The 20,379-nt window shown below is 46.6% G+C and overlaps 1 protein-coding gene and 1 long non-coding RNA gene across 3 annotated transcripts; both read left to right on the forward strand.

Annotated features, from left to right (window-relative positions):
* Positions 1-331: 331 nt before the first annotated feature.
* On the forward strand, positions 332-7,240 carry LOC134367349 (uncharacterized). 2 transcript variants are annotated; one of them, XR_010022407.1, is made up of 4 exons: positions 332-461; positions 1,605-1,780; positions 2,906-3,050; positions 5,155-7,240. It is a non-coding gene; the product is annotated as an uncharacterized LOC134367349 (long non-coding RNA). The 2 variants fall into 2 exon arrangements; XR_010022408.1 differs by lacking the exon at positions 332-461 and adding an exon at positions 1,324-1,433.
* Positions 7,241-17,357: 10,117 nt separating this feature from the next.
* On the forward strand, positions 17,358-17,732 carry LOC134367746 (large ribosomal subunit protein uL11-like). The gene has a single exon (XM_063084465.1). It carries the CDS (start codon positions 17,358-17,360, stop codon positions 17,730-17,732), a length of 375 nt encoding a protein of 124 aa, XP_062940535.1.
* The last annotated feature ends 2,647 nt before the right edge of the window (positions 17,733-20,379 follow it).

Consider the following 20,379-nt stretch of genomic DNA (forward strand, 5'->3'; position numbering starts at 1 on the left):
ACCCCCGAGCTCCCGCATTCCGCTAGTGGCGCGGGCTGTGGACGTTTTTAGAAACGCTCCCTCGCCCGAGGCAGGCGAGACCTTGGCGTCGGGGAGGTGAGCTGCTGCAGGTTTGATCGTCTGCTCCTGCTTCCAAACTAGAAAGACGAATGCCCACTTTCAGATACCATCTTCGGCCGCGGACGCCTCCGGGACGCGCAGTCGCCCGGCGCAGGGGAAGCCCGGGACGCTGGGGACACCGCCTGGAGCCTCTGCGCATAGCACCGGGGCGTCTTTCCTTCCAGCTGGCGGCTTCTCCTTTAACCTCTAAGGTGCCAGAAGATCCGCAACGCTCGCGGGCCGCTCTTTGGCTGGCCCCGGGAGAGGCTGGGTCCCCCAGATCCGAGCGCTGCAGATGTCTGTGGCGCTGTGTGCGGGAGAGGGAGGCTGCCCGGCGAGGCGGAGGAATGCTGGGCCCGCAGGTACCCATCTGACAATGCTCTGTCCCCTGGGAAGCCGGTGCGTGCCAGCCTGCGGGGGCCACAGCAAAATAGAACCAGGAACATGTGCTGCTTGGGAGGGAAGCCAGGGCGCCTGGCATATCTCAATGGTGCTGGCACCCTCCAGGGACCTTCCTGCCCCCACAGAAGGTGGGGACAGAGGGGGAGGCGAGCATGGAGAGAGAAAGGGAAGTGGGAAGAAATTGGTCACGGAGGAGGCTATTTTTATTCTTTGCTACAGCTGCGTGCATTTCTCTGACCAACTAGGCAGCGAAAATTAGACTGGCGCTGGCTGAAAACAGGCCCTAAACTTTACGGGGTGGGGGTGGGGGGAGGAGGAAAAGCAGTGGAGTGGGGAGTGGGAGGCGCACAGGAAAGGGGCAAAGAGCGGGATATGCCTGAGGATCCGGCAAACCACAGGCCCTCACTGCGTAGAACAAGCCCCCTGCCCTTCCCCGCCGCACATGCTTCAACGTTCCCTTTGGGTCTCAGAGGTGGGGCACCCTTTCCCCTCCGTGTGACATCTGGGGCATGACACAGCCAAGATTGGGGATTTGTTCATTGGTGTCTTCCGCTGTTAGACCTCGGAGGAGAGCCTGATCCCTTCTGGCAGGGGACAAGACCTCCTGGCTGGTGTCAGTCACCACTCAGTCACTCCAGCACCTGGAGAAATGGCAACTGTCCCAAACAGGAAACCAAGATTGGGTATGAGGGCCCTAGAGTCAGAATCTTTGGGGGCTATGATTGTCTAGGTCAGCAGTTCCCAAAGTGGTCCAAGGATCCCTGTGGTTTCACCAAGACCTTTTCAGACCGTTGTCTTTTCTAACCGCAAAGCTCCATGAGGCTGGACTTTCTACAACCAAAGCAACATATCACAACAGATGGAATGCCAAAACAGCTATGAGAAAGCAGTTGTCTTCTATCAAGCCAGATATTAAAGAGGTTTATAAAAATGTAAACCGATGCCACTTTTCTCCCTAAATTTTTTTTTTTGTTTTGGAAAATATCTTTATTTTTTCATAAAATTGTGTGTTGGTGTTACCATGTATATTAGTTATCCATTGTTATGGATAATTATACCCAAACTTTGTGGCTGAAAACAACTAACATTCATATCTCACACAGTTTCTGTGGGTCAGGAATCTGGAAGTAGCTTAGATGAGTGGTTCTGGCTCAAGGTGTCTCAGGAAACTGTAATCAAGGTGTGGCCCAGGGCTACAGTCATCTGGAAGCTCAACCAGGGAAGGATCCACCTCCAAGTTCATTCATGTGGCTGTTGGCAGACCTTGATTCCTCTCCAGGTAGGCCTCTCCATGGGCTGCCTCATGACAAGGCAGCTGGCTTCCCCCAGAGAGAGTAAAAGAGAGCACCCAAGACAGAAGCCACAGTCTTTTTATAACCTAATTTTGGAAACGACATCCCGATAGGACAATAGATATCCTGTTCTGTCTATTAGGAATGGGTCTATAAGTCCAGCTCGCATTCAAGGGGAGAGGGTTACTCAAGAAGATGAATGACAGAAGGTGGGGGTTATTGGACACCATCTTAGAGGCTGCCTACCACACATGTACTAAATTTTTTATTGTTATTTTTATATCAATTAATATATAAATATTTTAAAAATCTGTTTTCATTTTTAATATGGGAAATATTGATAGACATAGCTGATATAAATAAAAGCTTTTTGGAGTCCTCAATAATAAATAAAAAAGTAAAGTGGTCCCAAGACCTAAAGGTTTGAGAACAGCTGGTCTAGGTGTTATGGTATTTACAGGAGAAGTTCTTTGGTACTGTGTGGCAGCTAGTCCATCCACCCATCCATCCTCTCACCCATCTAATCCATTCATCCATCCATCCTTACTTGTATCCATCTACCCACTCACCTATCCACCTGTATATCCAATCAAGATGTTCCAACAACTGGGCTAGGGCTGGCGCTTTAACAGTGAAGACTGCCAGTGACTGCCCTGTGGAGCTTATAATATTTTAACAGATGACACAATTAATGATTTAAAAATAATAACTTCAGGTTGTGATAATTTGGGCCCCCAAAGCCTAAAGCCTAGGGAAGCAGGTACTCTCCAATTGACACCATTTTGGAGGGTGACATCACAGGTGGCTCAGACTACAGGGTCCAGGGAGAAGGGGATGTGTCCTAGCTGTGGTCAGATGGGTGTGAGGCCCTGATGAGCCAGAATGATTTGGTATATCCCAGGTTCTTCATGCTTTGTTCCTTTTTGACACCCCCCCCCCCCAAGTTTTTGATAAAAGCACAGCCTCCTTTGAGTCCCTAGGGCAAACCTGGGAGGGATCCATCCAGGCTTGCCTTAGAGGCCAAGCTATTGGTGACTGGAACTTTGGGTGAGAGACCCTCAAGTGGAAGATGCAAGAGTTCTAATCTCTTTGTTCAATTTCTCTTTTCTCAGTGGAGGGACTCCTGGAGCTAAGCTGACATGATCTGGCTCTTACTTTGGTCCTGGAGACCCTCCATGGCTTACAGTATCCCCTATGAATCTCTGTACCTGAAATGCCCCCATTTGAGATTCCCCAGGGAAAATGCTAAGATTCATGGTAAGTGCCTCAACCTACCACCCCCAAATACAGGAAGATTGGGTTCTTTTATCATCTTGTCACTGTTACTGTGGAAGCTGAAGCTGCAACCTTTTGACAGGAGGAGGTGGGGGAAGCCTGGGGCAGAGAGAGGCAGCAAAGGCAGGCTGGAGACCACGGAGGCTGGGCACTGGGACAGGAGAAGCGGGATGGGTGGCTGGAGTGGAAAAGTGGAGTGGTGATCTTTCCACTTCAAATTCTTGCCTAGGCTAGCCCTGCTCTGAGCATCAGCTGAAAGACTGGAGCATTTTAGAAATGTGCCCCCTGCCCACCCCCTCAGGGTTTCACAGTGTAAACTGTTCTCCATAAGGCCAGGCCCATCCCCTCGGGCACACTTGCTTTTAAAAAGTGACCTTGTCCCAGCCCAACCGGCTCCAGAAAGACCAGGCCAGGATTCCTTGGGATGACATAGGGCAGGAATACTGGTTTTTTTTGGAGGAAGGGTATAGGGGTTATTGCTTAAAATGTGGCCTCCCTGTGGCCTTAGCACAATTCTACTTTCCGAGCAGTGTTCTCTGTGGTGGCCTATTGGTGGCTTCAGGCCTCAGGTTCAAATGTAGGTGATATCACAGCAAAACGCTAAAATGATGTGAATATTTATGTACAAGTTCAATTTGGCTCTTGAACCCTTTTCAGGAGACAAGCGGTGTTACCTTTGGTTTCAGGCTTGGCGTAGATTAAATTTGTGAGCTAGTAATAACCAGCTCAATTGCCTGCGGTGTGAGTGGATCTCAAAGCCTGGCCCTGGACCAGCAGCAGCAGCAGCAGCAGCAGCGCCGGGGACCTTGTTAGACATGCAGATTTGGGGGGTTCACCCAGACTTAGAATCTTTGGGTGTGGGGTGGAGCCTGGGAATCTGTGTTTTTAACAAGCCCTCCAGGTGATTCTGATGCCCATTCAAGTTCAAGTTCAAGAGCCACTGTTTATTAAATTTATCTCCATTTAACAGACAATGTTTATTAAGATTATGACGTTTGTTAAGCTTATTATCTACATTTAACAGATGAAGAAAATGAAGTTCAGAGGGGATGAATAGCTCTACCAGGATCATGCCAGGACTCAAACTTGGGTCTTTCATTAAAGAAACTTTTTCTTTTGTCTTTTCCACCCCAGCCCTCTATCCTCTTTCAGTCTCTATCCTCTGGGGGAGGGGGGATTCTCAACTTGGCTTCATATTGATATCAGCCAGGGAGCTTTAAAAAATAATATTGATGCTAAGGCTCCAACCAAGAAAACTGAGTTCCGGGACATGGCTCTAGCATCTGTGCTTTTTATTCCTTGCTCACAGGCAGCCTTACCCAGATTCCACTGCCATTTAAAACGTTTCTGATAAATGCATTTGCACTAAGGTGCGAGTAACTGAAGGTGTTACCTTTCTTGGGGTATCTGCATTTGAAAAAAAGAAACCAAGGACATAAAATAATGAATTGCATAAGCATCCCAGCAAGCGGGAGAGACCAGCTTTTGATCTCAATTCTCCCACTTGCAGCAGATTGATTGCTCTTACACACCCTGCTAAGAATCTACCCCACGGAACTGCTCCTACCTAGTCTTGTCTGAGGTTTCTGAATATGCCATGTCTTTTTGAGGGGATTTTTGGAGTAGAAGAACTTGAATGAATCATTCTTGACTGCCCTTAAGCCATCAACCTTGCCCACGAGGGCTGAGTTTCCAAAATCAGTAACAGCCAGTCAGTTCCATTCTAACTAGTTAGCAAAACCAAAATCATTTAAAAAAAAATTTTTTTTTAAGCTTTCAAGAATGACTGTTAAGGATCTCCCCCTTCAGGTCTTTTCCCATGCTCATCCAAACAAACATACTGGGCCACAGAAATCAAGGTGGCCCCTAAGCCATAGATTAGATAAAGTTAATTTCCCAGACCCCAGTTCAACCAAATTGTGGGTGCCTTGGCTCTCTCTAGGATGTGAGAGGATTTAGATGTTGACCTAGGCTTCAGGACCCCCTCCCTTTTTTTTTTTTTTTTTAAATTGTGGTAAACCTTTGCTTTTTAAAAGCAAAGAAAAATAAAAGCCCACCCTAAAGTGATTTTTTTCTTTTATGGCAGCTACAGGCTCTACCCTGTTTCCTGCACCTGGCGGGAGACACAGAGCACCTCCGCCCTTCAGGAAACAGCCCACTTGTCAGCAGCTGGGCTCCCAGGAACAAAGGCCTAGGTTCATTACCACAGTATCGACCCTGACACGTTCCACCCCGGCCATCTCCCCCAGAGTTCCTCAATTCACACCCCAAATGAAGTGTAATTGGACCTGGGCACCTTTGAAGTCCCCTAGCAGATTGCCAGCATTTTGAAATGTCCTTGATTTGCATGGTGAGGACCTGGTTGGAGGTGACATTTTCCTTCCCCTCATCCCACAGTTTTAAAGACAGAATTATTTTAAATGACATTCCCAACTAGGAGGAGTTACCATGGAAGAAATAAAAATTCTCAAAGCCAAAAAAAGAAAAGGAAAAAGAATTGGATGATCTGATTAATCTCTAATGCACCCTTAAGCCCAGTTCTGGTTCTGTGAATGCCACATCCGAAGCCACGGTTTCTTCTCAGACTTCTCTCCAGGACCCCAACCTGGGGGATGACAAGGATCAAGGAGAGACTGGACTAGGAGGTTGTGAAGGCCAGCAGGCAGGCCACTGTGAGACCTGAAACCAGAAAACAAGCCCAGCTGCAGGCCAGTGAGTTGGCGAGGGAGGTGGGGTGTGACTGTGGGTCATCTATCTTCCTTCCCAGCTGAGCCAGGGCTTGCTCTGCAAAGTCACGTGCAGTCCCAGAAGTCAGCATGCCTGTGTGAGCTGTGGCTCTAAAGCTTGATGGTTTCCTGCAGGCCACAGAGGCAAGGGCCTGCCTGGCAGAGTCGTGCCTGTGGGCTCTCAAGGAGCCAGTGTGGCAATACACTTTGCCCCCACTTTGTGGCCAGCCCCCAACTTGTCTGCTTCTGTGAGTTTCCTCAGGGGCAGCTATTCTCTGAAGCAAATGACCCACTTTCCCCTAGAACAGCACTGTCTGACAGAACTTTCTTGAGGATGGAAATGTTCTATGTCTGCACCATCCAATAGGGGAGCTGCTAGTCACTTGTGGCTAATGAGCACTTCAGATGTGACCAGTGTGACTGAGGTGCTGAATTTTACTTTTGCTTAACTTTGATTTATATAAACAATATGGCTAGTGGCTGCCATATTGGATAGCACAGGGACAGATGATCAAGTAAAACCTAAGAATGAAAGCCCCAGTTTGGGGGATGTATGGTGTCGACTATCAATTCCCCAAAAAAGACCATCAGGAAAACTTCTAAATTAAGCAGAGCTTAGAACTACTCAGTAAGAAAGAATACCTCCTTAACAGTACTCATGTCTCAAAGTAGGGAAATTGGGGAAGGGTATTTTAGAGCCCAGACTGGGTGATTTTTAAGTTGGGTCTTTCAAGGCAAGAGAATGACTGGGACTGGGGAGAGTTTATGACAAAATAGCTTTGGGTTGTGAACACAGCCAGGCAAAGGTCTTGTAGTAAGTCTTGATGAGCTAGCTGTTGGTCTTGATAACAAGCTATTTTAGTTGGTTCAGCCTTATCTTCCAGAAGCAAGTATTTCTTAGGGTAAGTAGCTAAGTTATTTTTGCTTGTTCTCAGTATTATTTAAACATAGGACAGGAAAGTATGCCTGGTCCCAGTATTGTTTAACATAGGGACAGGGAATAACAAATTACCCCCAAACTTAGTAACTTAAAACAATAAACATTTATTATCTCACAGTTTCTGAGAGTCAGGAATTTGAGAGTGGCTCAGCTGGGTGGTCCTGGCTTGGGGTCTCTCAGGAGATTACGGCCAGCACGTTGGCTGGGACTGCCAATAGTCATCTGAAAGCTTTACTGGGGCTGGAGGATCCACTTTTAAGGTAGCTCCCTCGTATGGCTGCTGAAATGGTGCTGGCTATTGGCAGGAGGGCTGGGTTCCTTGTCATATTGGTCCTTCCAATGGGGCTGCTTGAGTATACCACGACTTGGTAGCTGGCTTCCCCCTGAGCAAGTGATTCAAAAGAGAGCCAGGCTGAACCCACAATGTCTTTTATCACCTAAGCTCAAAGTCTCTCTTCATCATTTCAACAATATCCTACTGGTTATACAGGTCAGCCTTATTCAGTGCAGGAGGTGACTGAGGGAGTTAATATCAGGGGGCGAGAATCACAAGGAGAAAGAATGATATGGTTTCAGGTCTCAGTGGTAACTGGGGAAAGTCGTATGGGGGTGGGGGAGGTTCCTGAGTTTCAGAGCTGAGAAGCAGCTGCGGCAGGTCTGAATTGTGGGGGGCTGACCCACCCACCAGCTGACCCAACCTTCCATCTACCATCTTGTGGCACCTTGTTTCCGTTACTATTGCTACATAACAAATCACTCCAAAATTTAGTGACTTCAAACAACCATTTAATATGCTCATGGACTCCCTGGGTCAGGAGTTTAGGCAGGGCACAGTGGGTGATGGCTTGTCTGTGCCCACCATGTCTGGGGCCTCAGCTGGAAAGACTCAGAGACCAGTGATGATGTGATGGCTGGGGGCTGGAGTCATCTGAAGGTTCCATCATTTACATGTCTGGTCCCTGGGCAGGGAGGACTCAAAGACTTGAACTGTGGACTGAAGAGTCGACAGGTGGCCACTCTATGTAGCTTAGGCTTCTTCACAGCATGGTGGCCCTAGCATAGTGGGACTTCTTGCACGGTGACAAAGGGCTTCAAGTATAATTATTCCAGCAAACGAGGAGGAAGCTGCATGGGTTTTTATAACTTGGCCTTGGGAGTCACTCGATCTTACTTCCACTGTATTGATTGAAGCAGTCGTAAGCCTACCTGGATTCAAGGGAAGGGGACACAGACCTTGTCTCTCAATGGGGAATGTCAATGTCACATTGTAGAAGAGCATGTGGGATAGATGATATTGTTACAGCCATTCTTGAAAAATACAGTCTGCTATGTACACCAGTTTCTCAAGACTTTTGTCTTTGATGGGTGGGAGTAGTGGGGGTGGGGAAATTTGGGCCCCTGGCATCCGACAGAGGCATCTTTGTTAGACAATGCTTCAGATGACTGAAGGTTTAGCTGGGGCTGGAGCATCCACTCCCAAGCGGGTTCCCTCACACGGCTGGCAACTTGGTGTTGGCTGTTGGCTGGGGGCCTTGGTTCTGTCCATGGGGGCTCTCCACAGGGCTGCTTGAGTGTCCTCATGGCATGGTGGCTGGCATCCTCTAGAGCAGGGTTTCTCCATGAGGGCAGAATCTGGGTGTGTCTCAATCCCTGCTAAATCTTCAGAGCCCAGCCTAATGTCTGGCTCAGAGCATTCCATGAGGTTTGAAAGACTGAGAACTGCTTTAGGCATTCTGTCCTAGTTCCTTTACATTTTTCTATGAGGATTTCTGTGGCTCTGCCTATGTTGGCAGTGGCCTCGAGGTTTTTTTTTTTTTTTTTTTGTCCTTTTTCGTGACCGGCACTCAGCCAGTGAATGCACCAGCCAGTCCTATATAGGATCCGAACCCGTGGCCTCGAGGTTTTAAAGAAGATCCGTACACCTCTTGGTGGGAGAACCTTGTGGGAAAGAGAAAACTCAGGCCTGCCGAATCTCAGGCCCAGCTGCCCCTCCTTATCAGAGGTTGTCCTTCCACAGCTCAGCCTTGGGCTTTTGAGTGCATTCTAAGAGAGTCCACGTTCATGGAAACCCGGATAACTGTCCTACAAGGCAGAGAGCTGTGCAGCCCCGAGAAAGGGAGGAATGTGTGGGAAGGAGCTGAGGGTGGCCAAGGGGCCCAGTGTTCCAGCTGAGCCAAGAAGGGCTGGGCAAAGTTGCTGTTCTGGTGAAGTAGCATGTGCAAAGGCCCTGAGGCGGGAAGGTATGGAGCAGGTTCTGGGGCTGTTGAGCAGAAGGGCTGGGCTGTGAGGGCAAGAACACAGGGATAAAGCCCAATCATGGGGCAGTGGGATAACTGAGGCAGCACAAGGACGAAGATGGGGCTGGGGTGGAGAAAATGAAACAGGGAGCCTGCAAGTGTCTGGGCAAAACTCACGAGGGTCTGAACCAAGGCCACAACCCTGGGAAGGGGATGAAAGGGAAGGGGAGAGGTGAGTTCCAGAGATATTTAGATGTAAACTTGACCAGATTAGATGCCCAGATATTAGATCAGACGGGAGGAGGTGAGGATGGTGGGTGAATGGTTTTCCCTCTGAATGTTTGGAGGCAACAGTGCTGTAAGGAGGCTTAAGGGGTTTGCTCAGTGTTGTGGAACCAGGAAGAGACCCCAGAAAGCTTGGGGTCCAGCAAAGTTTGGGCCATGATGGCGTTCACTCAAGAGGTCTGGCTGCAGCCTGTCTGGGGTGAAGCCCTCACTGCTGCTTGTCTCCCAGGCCACCTAGCCTGCCGAGAAACACGCACTAATGACCCTCTGGATTTGCAGGTTACCAAGCACTGGCACATATAACTTTCTCTTATTGAATTGGCCCAGTGGGAATTGTTGTCTCCATTCTACAGATGAAGCAACCGAGGCCTCAAGGCTCAGAGAGGTCCAGTATCTTCTCTCAGGCCAAGGAGTGGCAGAGCAAGGCCTGGAACCCAGTTGTCCCAACTTCCAGTCAAGGCTTCTCTCCAACACACTTCCCTGCTCCCTTCACAGCCACCTATACTGACTGAAGTTCACAAGTTTTTGCAGTGTTCCTCCCGGGCCTCTGTGAGGTGGGTGGGTATGGTAGTTTTGAGGTGAGGTTGCAAGCAGCTCTGTTATTTTTTGGGTGGGCAATCCTGATAGAAGTGTTACAAGTGTGGGTGTATGGTGGGGTGGAAGTGGGGGGGAGGGACAGAGAGATCAGAGTCGTCAATCAGAAACGCGTCCCTGAAGGCAGACTGGAGCCGAGTTCAGGAAGCCCATCATGATGACAAGGATCTTGGGCAAAGGCCCATCAAGGTAAGTGTCAAGTTCAGAGAGATCTTGATATCAGGGCTCTTTGCTGTCTCCCTTTTCTGGTGCCAGATGTTCAGGGGCTTGACCTCACTTTCCCGGTTTTGTCTTGTTTATCGCCCCTTCCGCATGGCTTGGGCCTCCTTCCCTGCTGCCACATCCCTTTGCTGGTTTTCTCTTCCAGGAATGGGTGGCCAGGATAGTACCAGGATCCAAAAAGGAGCTAGGAATTCCATCCTCTTAATTCCTCCCCTAGCTCCCCTTGCCTCCAGAACACCTAAGTGCTTTCTGCGACAAGCTCTTTAAGTGATTGGAACTTTCTCCCAAATCAGCACTTTTTCATGCTACATTAGCATTTATTGGTTTGATATTTACATTTGGCAAAGGAGCACCCAGTCCCTGGGTCCCTGGGAGACACACCTCAACGGAAACAGACGCTAATTGTCTCACTCTCCTCCCTTCCCCCCCACTCAGTCCCACCCCATCTGTTACCTGCTTGTCCTCCCCCAACTCTCAGTCCGTTAAAAAAAGTTTGGAAGGTTGGTCTTCCCAGACCGAAAGTGCTGCTGACAAACAGTGGCCCTGAGCAGAGGAGAGATGCGTTCCCAAAACAAAAGGCCTGGCAGTGGTAATCTAAATTTGTGTTGCAGTAATGTATATATACATAATAGCTTCTCTTTTGGAGTATAATCTCCTTGATAGCAGGGATCTATTTTGATTCTTTGAATTTCTCCAAGGACAAAGTTCTGCAAACAGTAGGTTCTCAAGGGCCATTTGTCTACTCTGGAATTAGTAGGAAGTCCCTCCCTCCTTACCTCTGGCAGTTGCAGTGGAGGAGGGTGCAGGAATTTTCCAGGGAACACAAAGGAAATGGAAGCCACATGGTAAGGAGGAAAGTTCTCCCCTTTTCCTTTCAAAATCCCCTACAGATTTGGCCAAGGAGTCCAGCCCTGGGAGGCTGTGGTGGAGGGAGGAAGCTGTGTGGTAATGTGGTTAGAGCTTAGTTAGAAGTGGCTGCGAAGGTCAGCACTGCTGTGTGACTGGTGCTGGGCTGTTTGCTCCACCTCTCTGGGCCTCAGTTTCCTTTCTCGTAAAATCAGGATTACAATAGTTCCTTCTCTCGTGGGCTGGTTGTGAGGATTAAGTGAGATCAGGCGTGTAATGGGCTTAGAGTACCCTGCAGGGCACACTGTAGGCTTAGGAGATGGCGGTTCCTGGTATTTATTCAGACCTGTGGCCCGCTGCCTTGTGAGAGTGAAGTCCTAAGTGTAAATCATAAGTCCCAAAGGCCTCTCAGTGTATTTATGCTGTTCCCTGTGGTTTTCAAAGGGAAAGCTCTCACATGAGCCTCAGAGCCTTGCTACTCAAAGTAGGGCCTGCTTGGCAGCAGCAGCAGCACCCAGGAGGCTGTTAGAAAGCAGACCCTCAGGCCCCACCCCAGACCTACTGAATCTGCATCTATATTTTAAGAAGATCCTCAGGTGACTCGTATGCATATTAAAGTTTGTGAAGTACTTTAGAACCCCCCTGTGAAATATGTAGTGTGGAAATGACTACTCCCATTTTAAGGATGAGAAATCTTCCTCAAAGAATTGATGACTTACTTTGTCCAAGCTCATGAGCATCTAAAAGAGAGAAGAGGGCTTGTGACTCATGTGTGTTCTGGAAACTTTTCTCTACTGGTGGCTGTTCCTTGAAGGCTCAGCACTCTCCAGTGAAGGGTGGAGATGAGTGGGTCAAGGGGCATGAGTCTCATGCGCAGCCCCAGCTTCATGAAGGGGGCAGGGGTTCCCGCCTGCTCTCTGTGTCTGGAGTTCATCCTGAGGAGTATGGAATATTGGTCCATGGACTTGAGTTGGGATGACAAGGCCAGAGAAAAATGTCATGTCAATGGATACAAGTATTTCATTATTAAAGTAGATGCTATGGTTTGAATGTGTCCCCCAAAAAGCATGTGCTAAAAACTTAATCCCCAGTGGAACACTATTGGGGGGTGCCTAATGAGAGGTGTTTAGGTCATGAGGGCTCCACCCTCATGACCGTTAATCATGAACAGATTAATGCTAATTATTAAAGGGCTTGAGGCTGTGAGTTCAATCTCTTCCTCTCACTTGCCCTCTCTTTGCCCTTCCACCCTGTGATGACACAGCAAGAAGGCCCTCTCCAGATGCCAGCACCTTGATACTAGACTTTCTAGTCTCCAGAACTGTGAGAAATAGATTTATTTTCCTTATAAATTACCCAACCTGTGGTATTTTCTTATAGCAGCACAAAACAGATGAAGACAGTAGAATTTTCAAAGGGTTAAAAAACTTGGCTCTCATGCAAATATAAAATAACCACATGTCAAAACTTTGATTTAATTCATTAATTAATGAGGGAACCTATAAGATGTTAAAACTGGTCCTAAAGAGAATGTGAGGAGCTAGGTACTTACAGGCAATTTAATAAAAGAAGGTTAGGATGAGATGGCTGGGTTAGAAATTATTTGCATCTCTACCAGACAAAAATCTAAAAGTTAACCTCTGCCCCTTTTGGGGGTTGTAGAATAGCCCAGTCAATAGGAAATTGATCAGAAGTGCAAGCCCAGCTTTGCATTGGAAGAACACCCAATAATCTCTTTTGCCTATTTGCAATTTGGGATAATTTTTTCTGACACTACCCTTTGCTAGTCCTTGAGAGTCCAGAAATAGCTGTTCCTTGAGAATTACCCTTGGAATGGAATGTGGGCTTGGAAGAAAAGAGAAAGAAAAGATGAGCAAGCCCCTCTTCTCCAGATCTGGAGTGTGCTTTCCTTGGTCCCACAGAGCATGGCACAACTGCTTTCAGAGGGTGTGAGTTGACATCATGCAGGGGACAATGACTGTTCATGGGAAGGAGACAAGGCAGCCTGTTCCTGACTCCCATTCTTTTTAACCTTGGCCACTGCATAGAGGGAGATGATGTATCTGCAAATATAGGCAGCCTTGTCCAAAATATTTTCCCCTCCTATATAGTTCCTGCCAATATTGTTAATCTGTGGGTTGACTTTAGACCAAAATAAATCTCCCAGCCCTGGCCACCAGCTAGCTAATTTTACTTTGTAACCAGGGAATAGAAAGTGCAGGCCCTCGGCCGATCATTCTGTGTTTATTTTGCTTTCTCTCTGCTGCAGTTTAAAAATCACATTCGGAAAAGGAGGCCCTTTGTGCAAATGCACAGACACGGAGAGAAAAAGCAACAGAGAGGGACGGATTGAAAGCAGCAAGTTCTGTCTCTTCTCTCTTCTCAGGATGCCGATCGTGTGTATTGCCCTCTTCCATGCTATCTACAGTTGCAAAATGTGCCAAAAAGCAGAAGGGTACATGGCCATTCAAGGAGTATTTTCTTAGGGACTTGAAGAAATTGCCGTTGACGTTTCAATAGGTAAGTGGGCTGTGGGTGGCCTCTGTCTTTCACCCTTGTCTTCACTACCTAAGAGAATTTAGGTAGAACCTTAACATGTGGGTGCTGGAAGGGACCCTGGAGGGCATCTTGTCCCACCCTGCCAGCTGGGAAGCAGGATTGCCTAGTGGTTAGGAGCACAGATTTGGAACCACACAACTCCAATTTGAAACTGACTCCACCACTTACTAGCTGTGTAACCTTGCATGAGCTACTAACCTCTGCCTCAGTTTCCTCATCTGTAAAATGGGGATGGTGATAATTGTACCTACCTCATAGGACCGTAGGTACAGACTAAATGAATTAACATATATAATGCATCAAGAACAGTGCAAGGCATACAGTAAGTGCCTGATAAGATAAGGAAATGAAGCTCAGAGAGGAGCAGCAACCTCCCTGAGGTCACACATGGAGTTGGCAGACTGAGTTGGACTTGATGAAAAAAGAAAAGAGGTTATTGACTCTTGGAAATTTTGACTAATAACTTGTTTTCTTTGCCTGTGTTACATCATCCTCGCTCAACACTTGGAGAGAACCCTAATGTGGAAGTCAGGGCAGTGCATTCTGGTCCAGGCATGCCTCTACTGATGGTGGCCCTACCGGTTGTTAGCTTTGGGCTGGGTGGTCTCTGGGATTCCTGCTGGTACTAACATCTTATAATTTGAAATTAGGGTCTGCAGCCTCTATTCAAGTCAAGCCTGTCTTTTTCTACAACACTCTTTTCAGTGTTTGGGTCCCCCTCCCCTCCATTTCCTCTGACACTTAGCCCAACTGTATCCCATGGGCATCAACAACCAGTTTCCTCTTGGCTTTTTTCCTGTCCCTCCCCCTCATTGCTCCCTCCCTTTCTCCCCCCTGCTAGGGCAATTATGGTCTTCAACTGCCCCACACCTGAGCCCCGCAGTTGCCATATTTAAGTTGCTTATACCATATCAGTCTTGTAGGCGCCTTGAAAGTAGGGACTTCATCTATCCTTATCACAACCCACTTTGAGGGCCTCATAGAGGGCCCTTGGCAGAGTGGCTTATTTATTACGGTTTGTCGACTGGCTCCAAATGGAGTTGGGATGTTGGATGACATCTTATATCAAGACTCCCTCTAGTACATTCAGTACAGCCCTCATAGATGTACTTTCTTTGAGAGCAAGCCAGTATCATCAAACTTCAAAATCTGATAAAAAGGGTATTTTAGAACAATTACAACTGCAGACTTGAAAATGTCAAGCTGGGACACAGGAATATGTTAGATACTTCCTTTGCCACCCTCCTTTCTCCCCAACTCCATCCCTCATCCCCTTTCCCTAAAATACAGACCCAAGTCAAATGTTAAGTTACCACCTATTGGTGAAATAGAGCATTGCAGGCCAGCTGTACAAAACATAGTGAATGCCTCTATGGAAGTGAGTGGAGATTGAAATGCTGGGAGCTGGGAAGGTAGAATCAGGTGTGGCCCAGAAAAACATCTTTTGGATTAGACTGATCCTTAGGGAACAGTGAGGAGAAGGAGGGAGTTGTCCCAGAGTAAGAGAGAAACTACTAAGCACTCTAAGGGCTGCAGAGGGAAAGTAAACAGTTATTTGGGGACACTAACTTCTGTACTGCGTAATACTACTAGTGCATATACTGGGCCTCGTATAACAAGGCCCAGTGTGTATGTAACATTACATGTATAACTGGGCTGACCACCAATGTAATCCTGCCTTTCCCAAACCTTTGTCCTTAGTCAGAGTTGTTGGAGCCCACTTTAAAATTCTACATTGGAGAGCAAGGACAAAAGGTTTCACATAAGAATTGAGATGGATTATATTTTCAGAAGATGGTTGCAACAATATCCCACACACTTTTTTGTAGTGTGACCTGCTATGCCCCCATCAAGTAGAAGAGACTATTTCTCCACCCCTTGAATCTGGGTGGGTTCTGTGACTATTTTGACTGATAGAACGAGGAGGAAGTGATGCTGTGTGATTTTCAGGGCGAGGTCACAGTAAGCTTTGCAGCTTCCACCTGGGCCGACTAGAATGCTTGTTCTTGGGACACACCCTCTTGGAACCCAACCATGATGCTATGAGAAGCCCTGTCTACATGGAAAGGCCACATATAAGGCACTCCAGTTCACAGCCTCAGTTAAGTTCCCAGCCAGCAACCAACATTAACTGCCAGCCTTGTGGGTATGCGATCTTGGATGTCCAGCTTGGTTAATTGTTCAGATGACTTAGCCTCAGCTGACTGCAAACATGTGAGACACCCAGAGTGAAAACCCACCAGCTGAGCCCAGTCCACTCACAGAACTCTGAGAGATAATAATAAATTGTTGTACTAAGCCACTAGGTTTGGGAACACCATGCAGTAATAGGTAACCAGGACAATAGCAACTTTGATTAGGCACACGAGTCATGGAATGACACATAATTAGGTTTATTTCTTAAATCTTGGATTCAGCTTTAGGGCAATGAGTCCCTAATATCACAGAACAGTACTATTTCAGTTCACATCTACCTCCTCTGATTGAAACACTATCTTGGTTCCTGATAGAGAGTGCATGCCTTTCCTGACAGATGTCCCCGTGCATCCTCATCTGTGCGACTGTGTAGTTCAGTGTCTCTTACACATTCTAGCACAGAACTTGGTGCCCTATTTGCAAGCCCTGAGGGAAGAACTCATGCTGTTGTCTTCAGAAGGTTTCTTGGGTGGGACTGTGCCATCTATAGCAAAAATCTATCCATGCCTTTTCTTTTAATCATCTTTATTGATGTACAATTCACATATAATAAAATGTACCCATTTCAAGTGTACGGTTTGATGAGTTTTGCAAGTATAAACCATGTAAACACCACCATGATCAAAGTATAGGACATTTTCATCACCCCAGAGAGTTACCCTGTGCCACCTTGCAGCCAATCCCCTCCTCCCACCCCCAGCCCCAGGCAAGCACTGATTTGCTTTGTCTCTATACATCAATTTTTGTCTTTTCTGGTATTTCACATAAATGGAATCATATAGGATGCACTCTTATGTGACTGCATAATATTTCAGCATAATATTTTTGAGGTTCATCCATGTTGTTGCATGTGTGTATAGTTAATTTCTTTCTTTCTTTCTTTCTTTCTTTTTTTTTTTGGTGACTGGCTGGTATGGGGATCAGAGCCATTGATCTTGGTGTTATATAGTTAATTTGTTTTTATCATTGAGTAGTATACCATTGTATGGATATGTCACAATTTGTCAATTCATTCTCCTGTTGATGAACATTTGGGTTGTTGATAGTTTGGAGCTATTATGAATAAAACTGCTATGAATGTTCATGTACAAGATTTTGTGGACATATGTTTTCATTTCTCTTGGGTAAATATGTAAGAGTGCTACTACTGGGCTCTAGGGTAAGTGTATATTTAACTTTATAGAAAACTGACAAATTGTTTTACATGCCTACCAGCAAAGTATGAGTTCCAGTTGCTCATATTCTTATCAACACTTGGCACTGTCGGTCTTTTAACTTGTAGTGTCCCTGGTGAGTGTAATGGCACCTCATTTTCCCACAGGTTTTTGACTGTCTCCCCCATTAGGATGTCAGCAGGGACTTGTTTCTTTACTGCTACATCCCCAGCACCTGGAACAGCCCCCAGCACCTGGAACAGTATGCAATAAATATTTTTGGAATGAATGAGTTCATGTTTCCCTGAGCTTTTTGTGTGTTTCTGAAATATTGATTTCTGTAGGGAGTACTGTGCACAAAGGATTTATACAGTCGTGGGATATGTTGCCAAATTGCTTTTTTAAAAAATGCTGAACTGCTTTTCGGCTTTTGGCTCAGAAGAAGCCACGGTGCAACTTTCTTCAGTCATCCCCAATCCAGGTTCATCCAACACCAGCCATCTAAGTTTGACCCCAGCAAGATCAAAGTCATGTACCTGAGGTGCACAGGTGGCAAAGTCGGTGCCACATCTGCCCTGGTACCCAAGATCAGCCCCCTGGGTCTGTCTCCAAAAAAGATTGGTGATGACATCACCAAGGCAACCGGTGACTTGAAGGATCTGAAGATTACAGTGAAAATGACTATTCAGAACAGACAGGCTCAGACTGAAGTGTTACCTTCTGCCTCTGCCTTGATCATCAAAGTCCTCAAGGAACCACCAAGAGACAGAAAAAAACAGAAAAACATTAAACACACTGTTTATATCACTTTTGATGAGATTGTCAACATTGCTCAACAGATGCAGCACAGATCTTTAGCGAGAGAACTCTCTGGAACCATTAATGAGATCCTGGGGACTGCCTAGTCTGTGGGCTGCAGTGTTGATGGCCTCCACCCTCATGACATCACAGATGACATTAACAGGGGTGCCTTGGAGTGCCCAGCTAGTTAAGTGCAAAGGAAAATATTTTACTAAAGGATCATTTGACCACCAAAAAAAAAAAAAAAATTTAAAAATGCTGAACAAGTTTACCCTTCCACCAACACTGGTTATTGTCAAGTGTTTAAATTTTTCTGCCAATTGAACAAGTTAAAATGGTATTTCACTTTGTTTTTAATTTTGTATTACCCCTATCATTGGGTGAAATTGAACGTTTTTTTCATATGTTCATGGGCCTTTTCTACTGCTTCATCTGTGATTTGTATTCCTGTATTTTGCTTGTTGGACTATTCTTTTCTAGTTAATTTATAGAAACTTGGTTTATTGGAGATGTTCTTGTTTTGTTTGTAATGTACGTTGAAAACATTTTGGGGAGTGACAATCAGAATGGTCCGATGATGACTCTAAGAACACTTCTCATGTTGCCTTCTGGAGCTCAGGGCCCCTCCGTGCCCCTGGCCGGAGTGTCTGTGACTGAACCTTCACATTTGCATTGGGCCGAGGGTGCCCCTTCCTCCAGCATGCTCTTCCCCAAGTCTTGACCATTTATTCCTTGCATGCAAAGCCACACCAAGTTTACATAATTAAAAGGTAGCAAACAAGGTTGGGAGGTGCAGGACCCCTCCCGTGGGTCACAGCCCTGCCGTGCATCCAACACAGCCCCTGTTTTTCTGTGGGCTGATGAGAGAACGGGGTCCTGTGCCTTATCTTGCTGAGCACTTACTTGAAAAATTCCCCAGTAAAACCTGCTCCTAGTACATGGTGGTGTTTGCCTTTGCCTTCTTCTCCACATTGCTTCTCTCAGTTTGTCATTTATCATAGACATTGTTTATGCTGTCTTTTTTCAAACACAAGGTTTTACTTTTATGTAGTCAAATCTATTCATCTTTTCTATGACTTCTGGATTTCACGGCTTGTGTAGGAAAGCTTTTCTCTTCCCTATAGTGTAAATGATTATTTTGTATTTTCTTCTAGTACTTTTATAGGTTTCTAATGTTTGGCTCCATCTGCCTGGAATATACTTGGATGTGGGGTCAACAGCAGAGTTTCTGTCCTTGGAGCTGCTCTTAGGATGTGATGTTAGTGTACTGCATTCATTATCTATTGCTGCATAACAAATTACACCAAAAATTAATGGCTTAAAAAGACAACAAACATTTATTACCTCACTGTTTCTGTGGGTTAAGAATTCAGGAGCTGCTTAGCTGGGTGATTCTGGCTCAGGGTCTCTCCTGAGTTTGTCGCCAGGATGTTGGCTGGGACTGCAGTCATCTGAAGGCTTGACTGGGGACGAAGGACTCACTTCCAAGATGGTTCACTTGCACAGCTACTGGCAGGAGGCTTACTCGAGTGTCTTCACAGCATGACAGCTGGCTTCCCCCCAGATAGGTTGATCCATGAGAGAGAGGGTAGAAGCCACAAAGTCTTTGGTAATCCAGCCTCAGAAGCCACACTCCGTCATTCACACAACATCCTGTTGGTCAGGAAAGGGATACATGAGGGCACGAATAACAGGAGGTAGGGTTCATTGGAGGCGACATTCTTGGCTCTGTGATTCCTGGCCCTGTGGGTCCAAAATACACTCAAGGACATAAAGAGTTATCAAAGTCAGAAAAGTACTCTAAATGTCTGAAGAGGAAATTGAAAATTCTGGCTATAAACATTTGGGCCTCAAAGAATCTTATTTAATTCTGCTGTTTTAGAACCAAAGAGAACAAAATTTTTCCAAGTGATTCAAATTGAGTGACAGATGGGGCCCAGACTTGATCCCAGGATTTCTACACAAACTCCATGATCTTCTCTGCTCTCCTACAAGCACTCACTGGTCCTTGCTAGTGTTATTGGTCAAAGTCCAGTCAAGAAAACAGAAACTACTTTAGGTACCTTGAACAGATGAAATTTAATGCACAGAATTGTTTACACATGTGATAGAAAAACTGAGAAGCCAAACAGGAAAAGGTGAGACAACTCAGAGATAAGCAGCTGCAGGGAGTTTCTAGCCCCCTAAAGCTGGAGGGATTTAGGCAAGAGCCAGGTCACTGGAGCCCTGCGCCAGGGGCAGCAGGCAGAAGCTGGAGCTGTCATGGGCCTGACCGCTGGGATCTGGGGCCACAGAGGAGCTCGAGCTACTGAGGCAGAAAGCAAAGCAAAGAAATACCCTGACTTTTCCTTTCCTCCTGTCCTCCAGTCTCCTTCTAGTGCCTTCCATTGTTGAACCCAGCTGGATACCAGGAAATATGCAGACAAAGCAGAGCAGAGGAAGGTTAGAAAGGGGAGGATTTGAGGGCATGAGGCCCAGGACTGGCACGCTTGTGCTGGGCATGTAGCAGATTTAATTTTTCCCAAATGGCCACTACAAAATTTCTGGTCTTCCATGCTCCTCTAGAAGCAGGACACTTCCATCAACAGGTGGAGTCTGAGTCCTCCTCCTTCATCCTGGGTGGGACTTTGTCATTGCCTGGATGTATAGAATGAGGTGGAAGTGCTGCTATGTGACTTCTGAGGCTGGCTCCGCCTGGCTCTCCCGTGCTTGGGATGCCCTCCTTTAGAACCCAGCCACCATGCTGTGAGC

This window comes from Cynocephalus volans, chromosome X (assembly GCF_027409185.1).
Source record: "Cynocephalus volans isolate mCynVol1 chromosome X, mCynVol1.pri, whole genome shotgun sequence".
In the NCBI taxonomy this organism is placed as follows: domain Eukaryota; kingdom Metazoa; phylum Chordata; class Mammalia; order Dermoptera; family Cynocephalidae; genus Cynocephalus; species Cynocephalus volans.

Bases quoted from the DNA above. Each gene is read 5' to 3' on its own strand.
- LOC134367746 (XM_063084465.1), top strand. From the start codon at position 17,358: ATGTACCTGAGGTGCACAGGTGGCAAAGTCGGTGCCACATCTGCCCTG.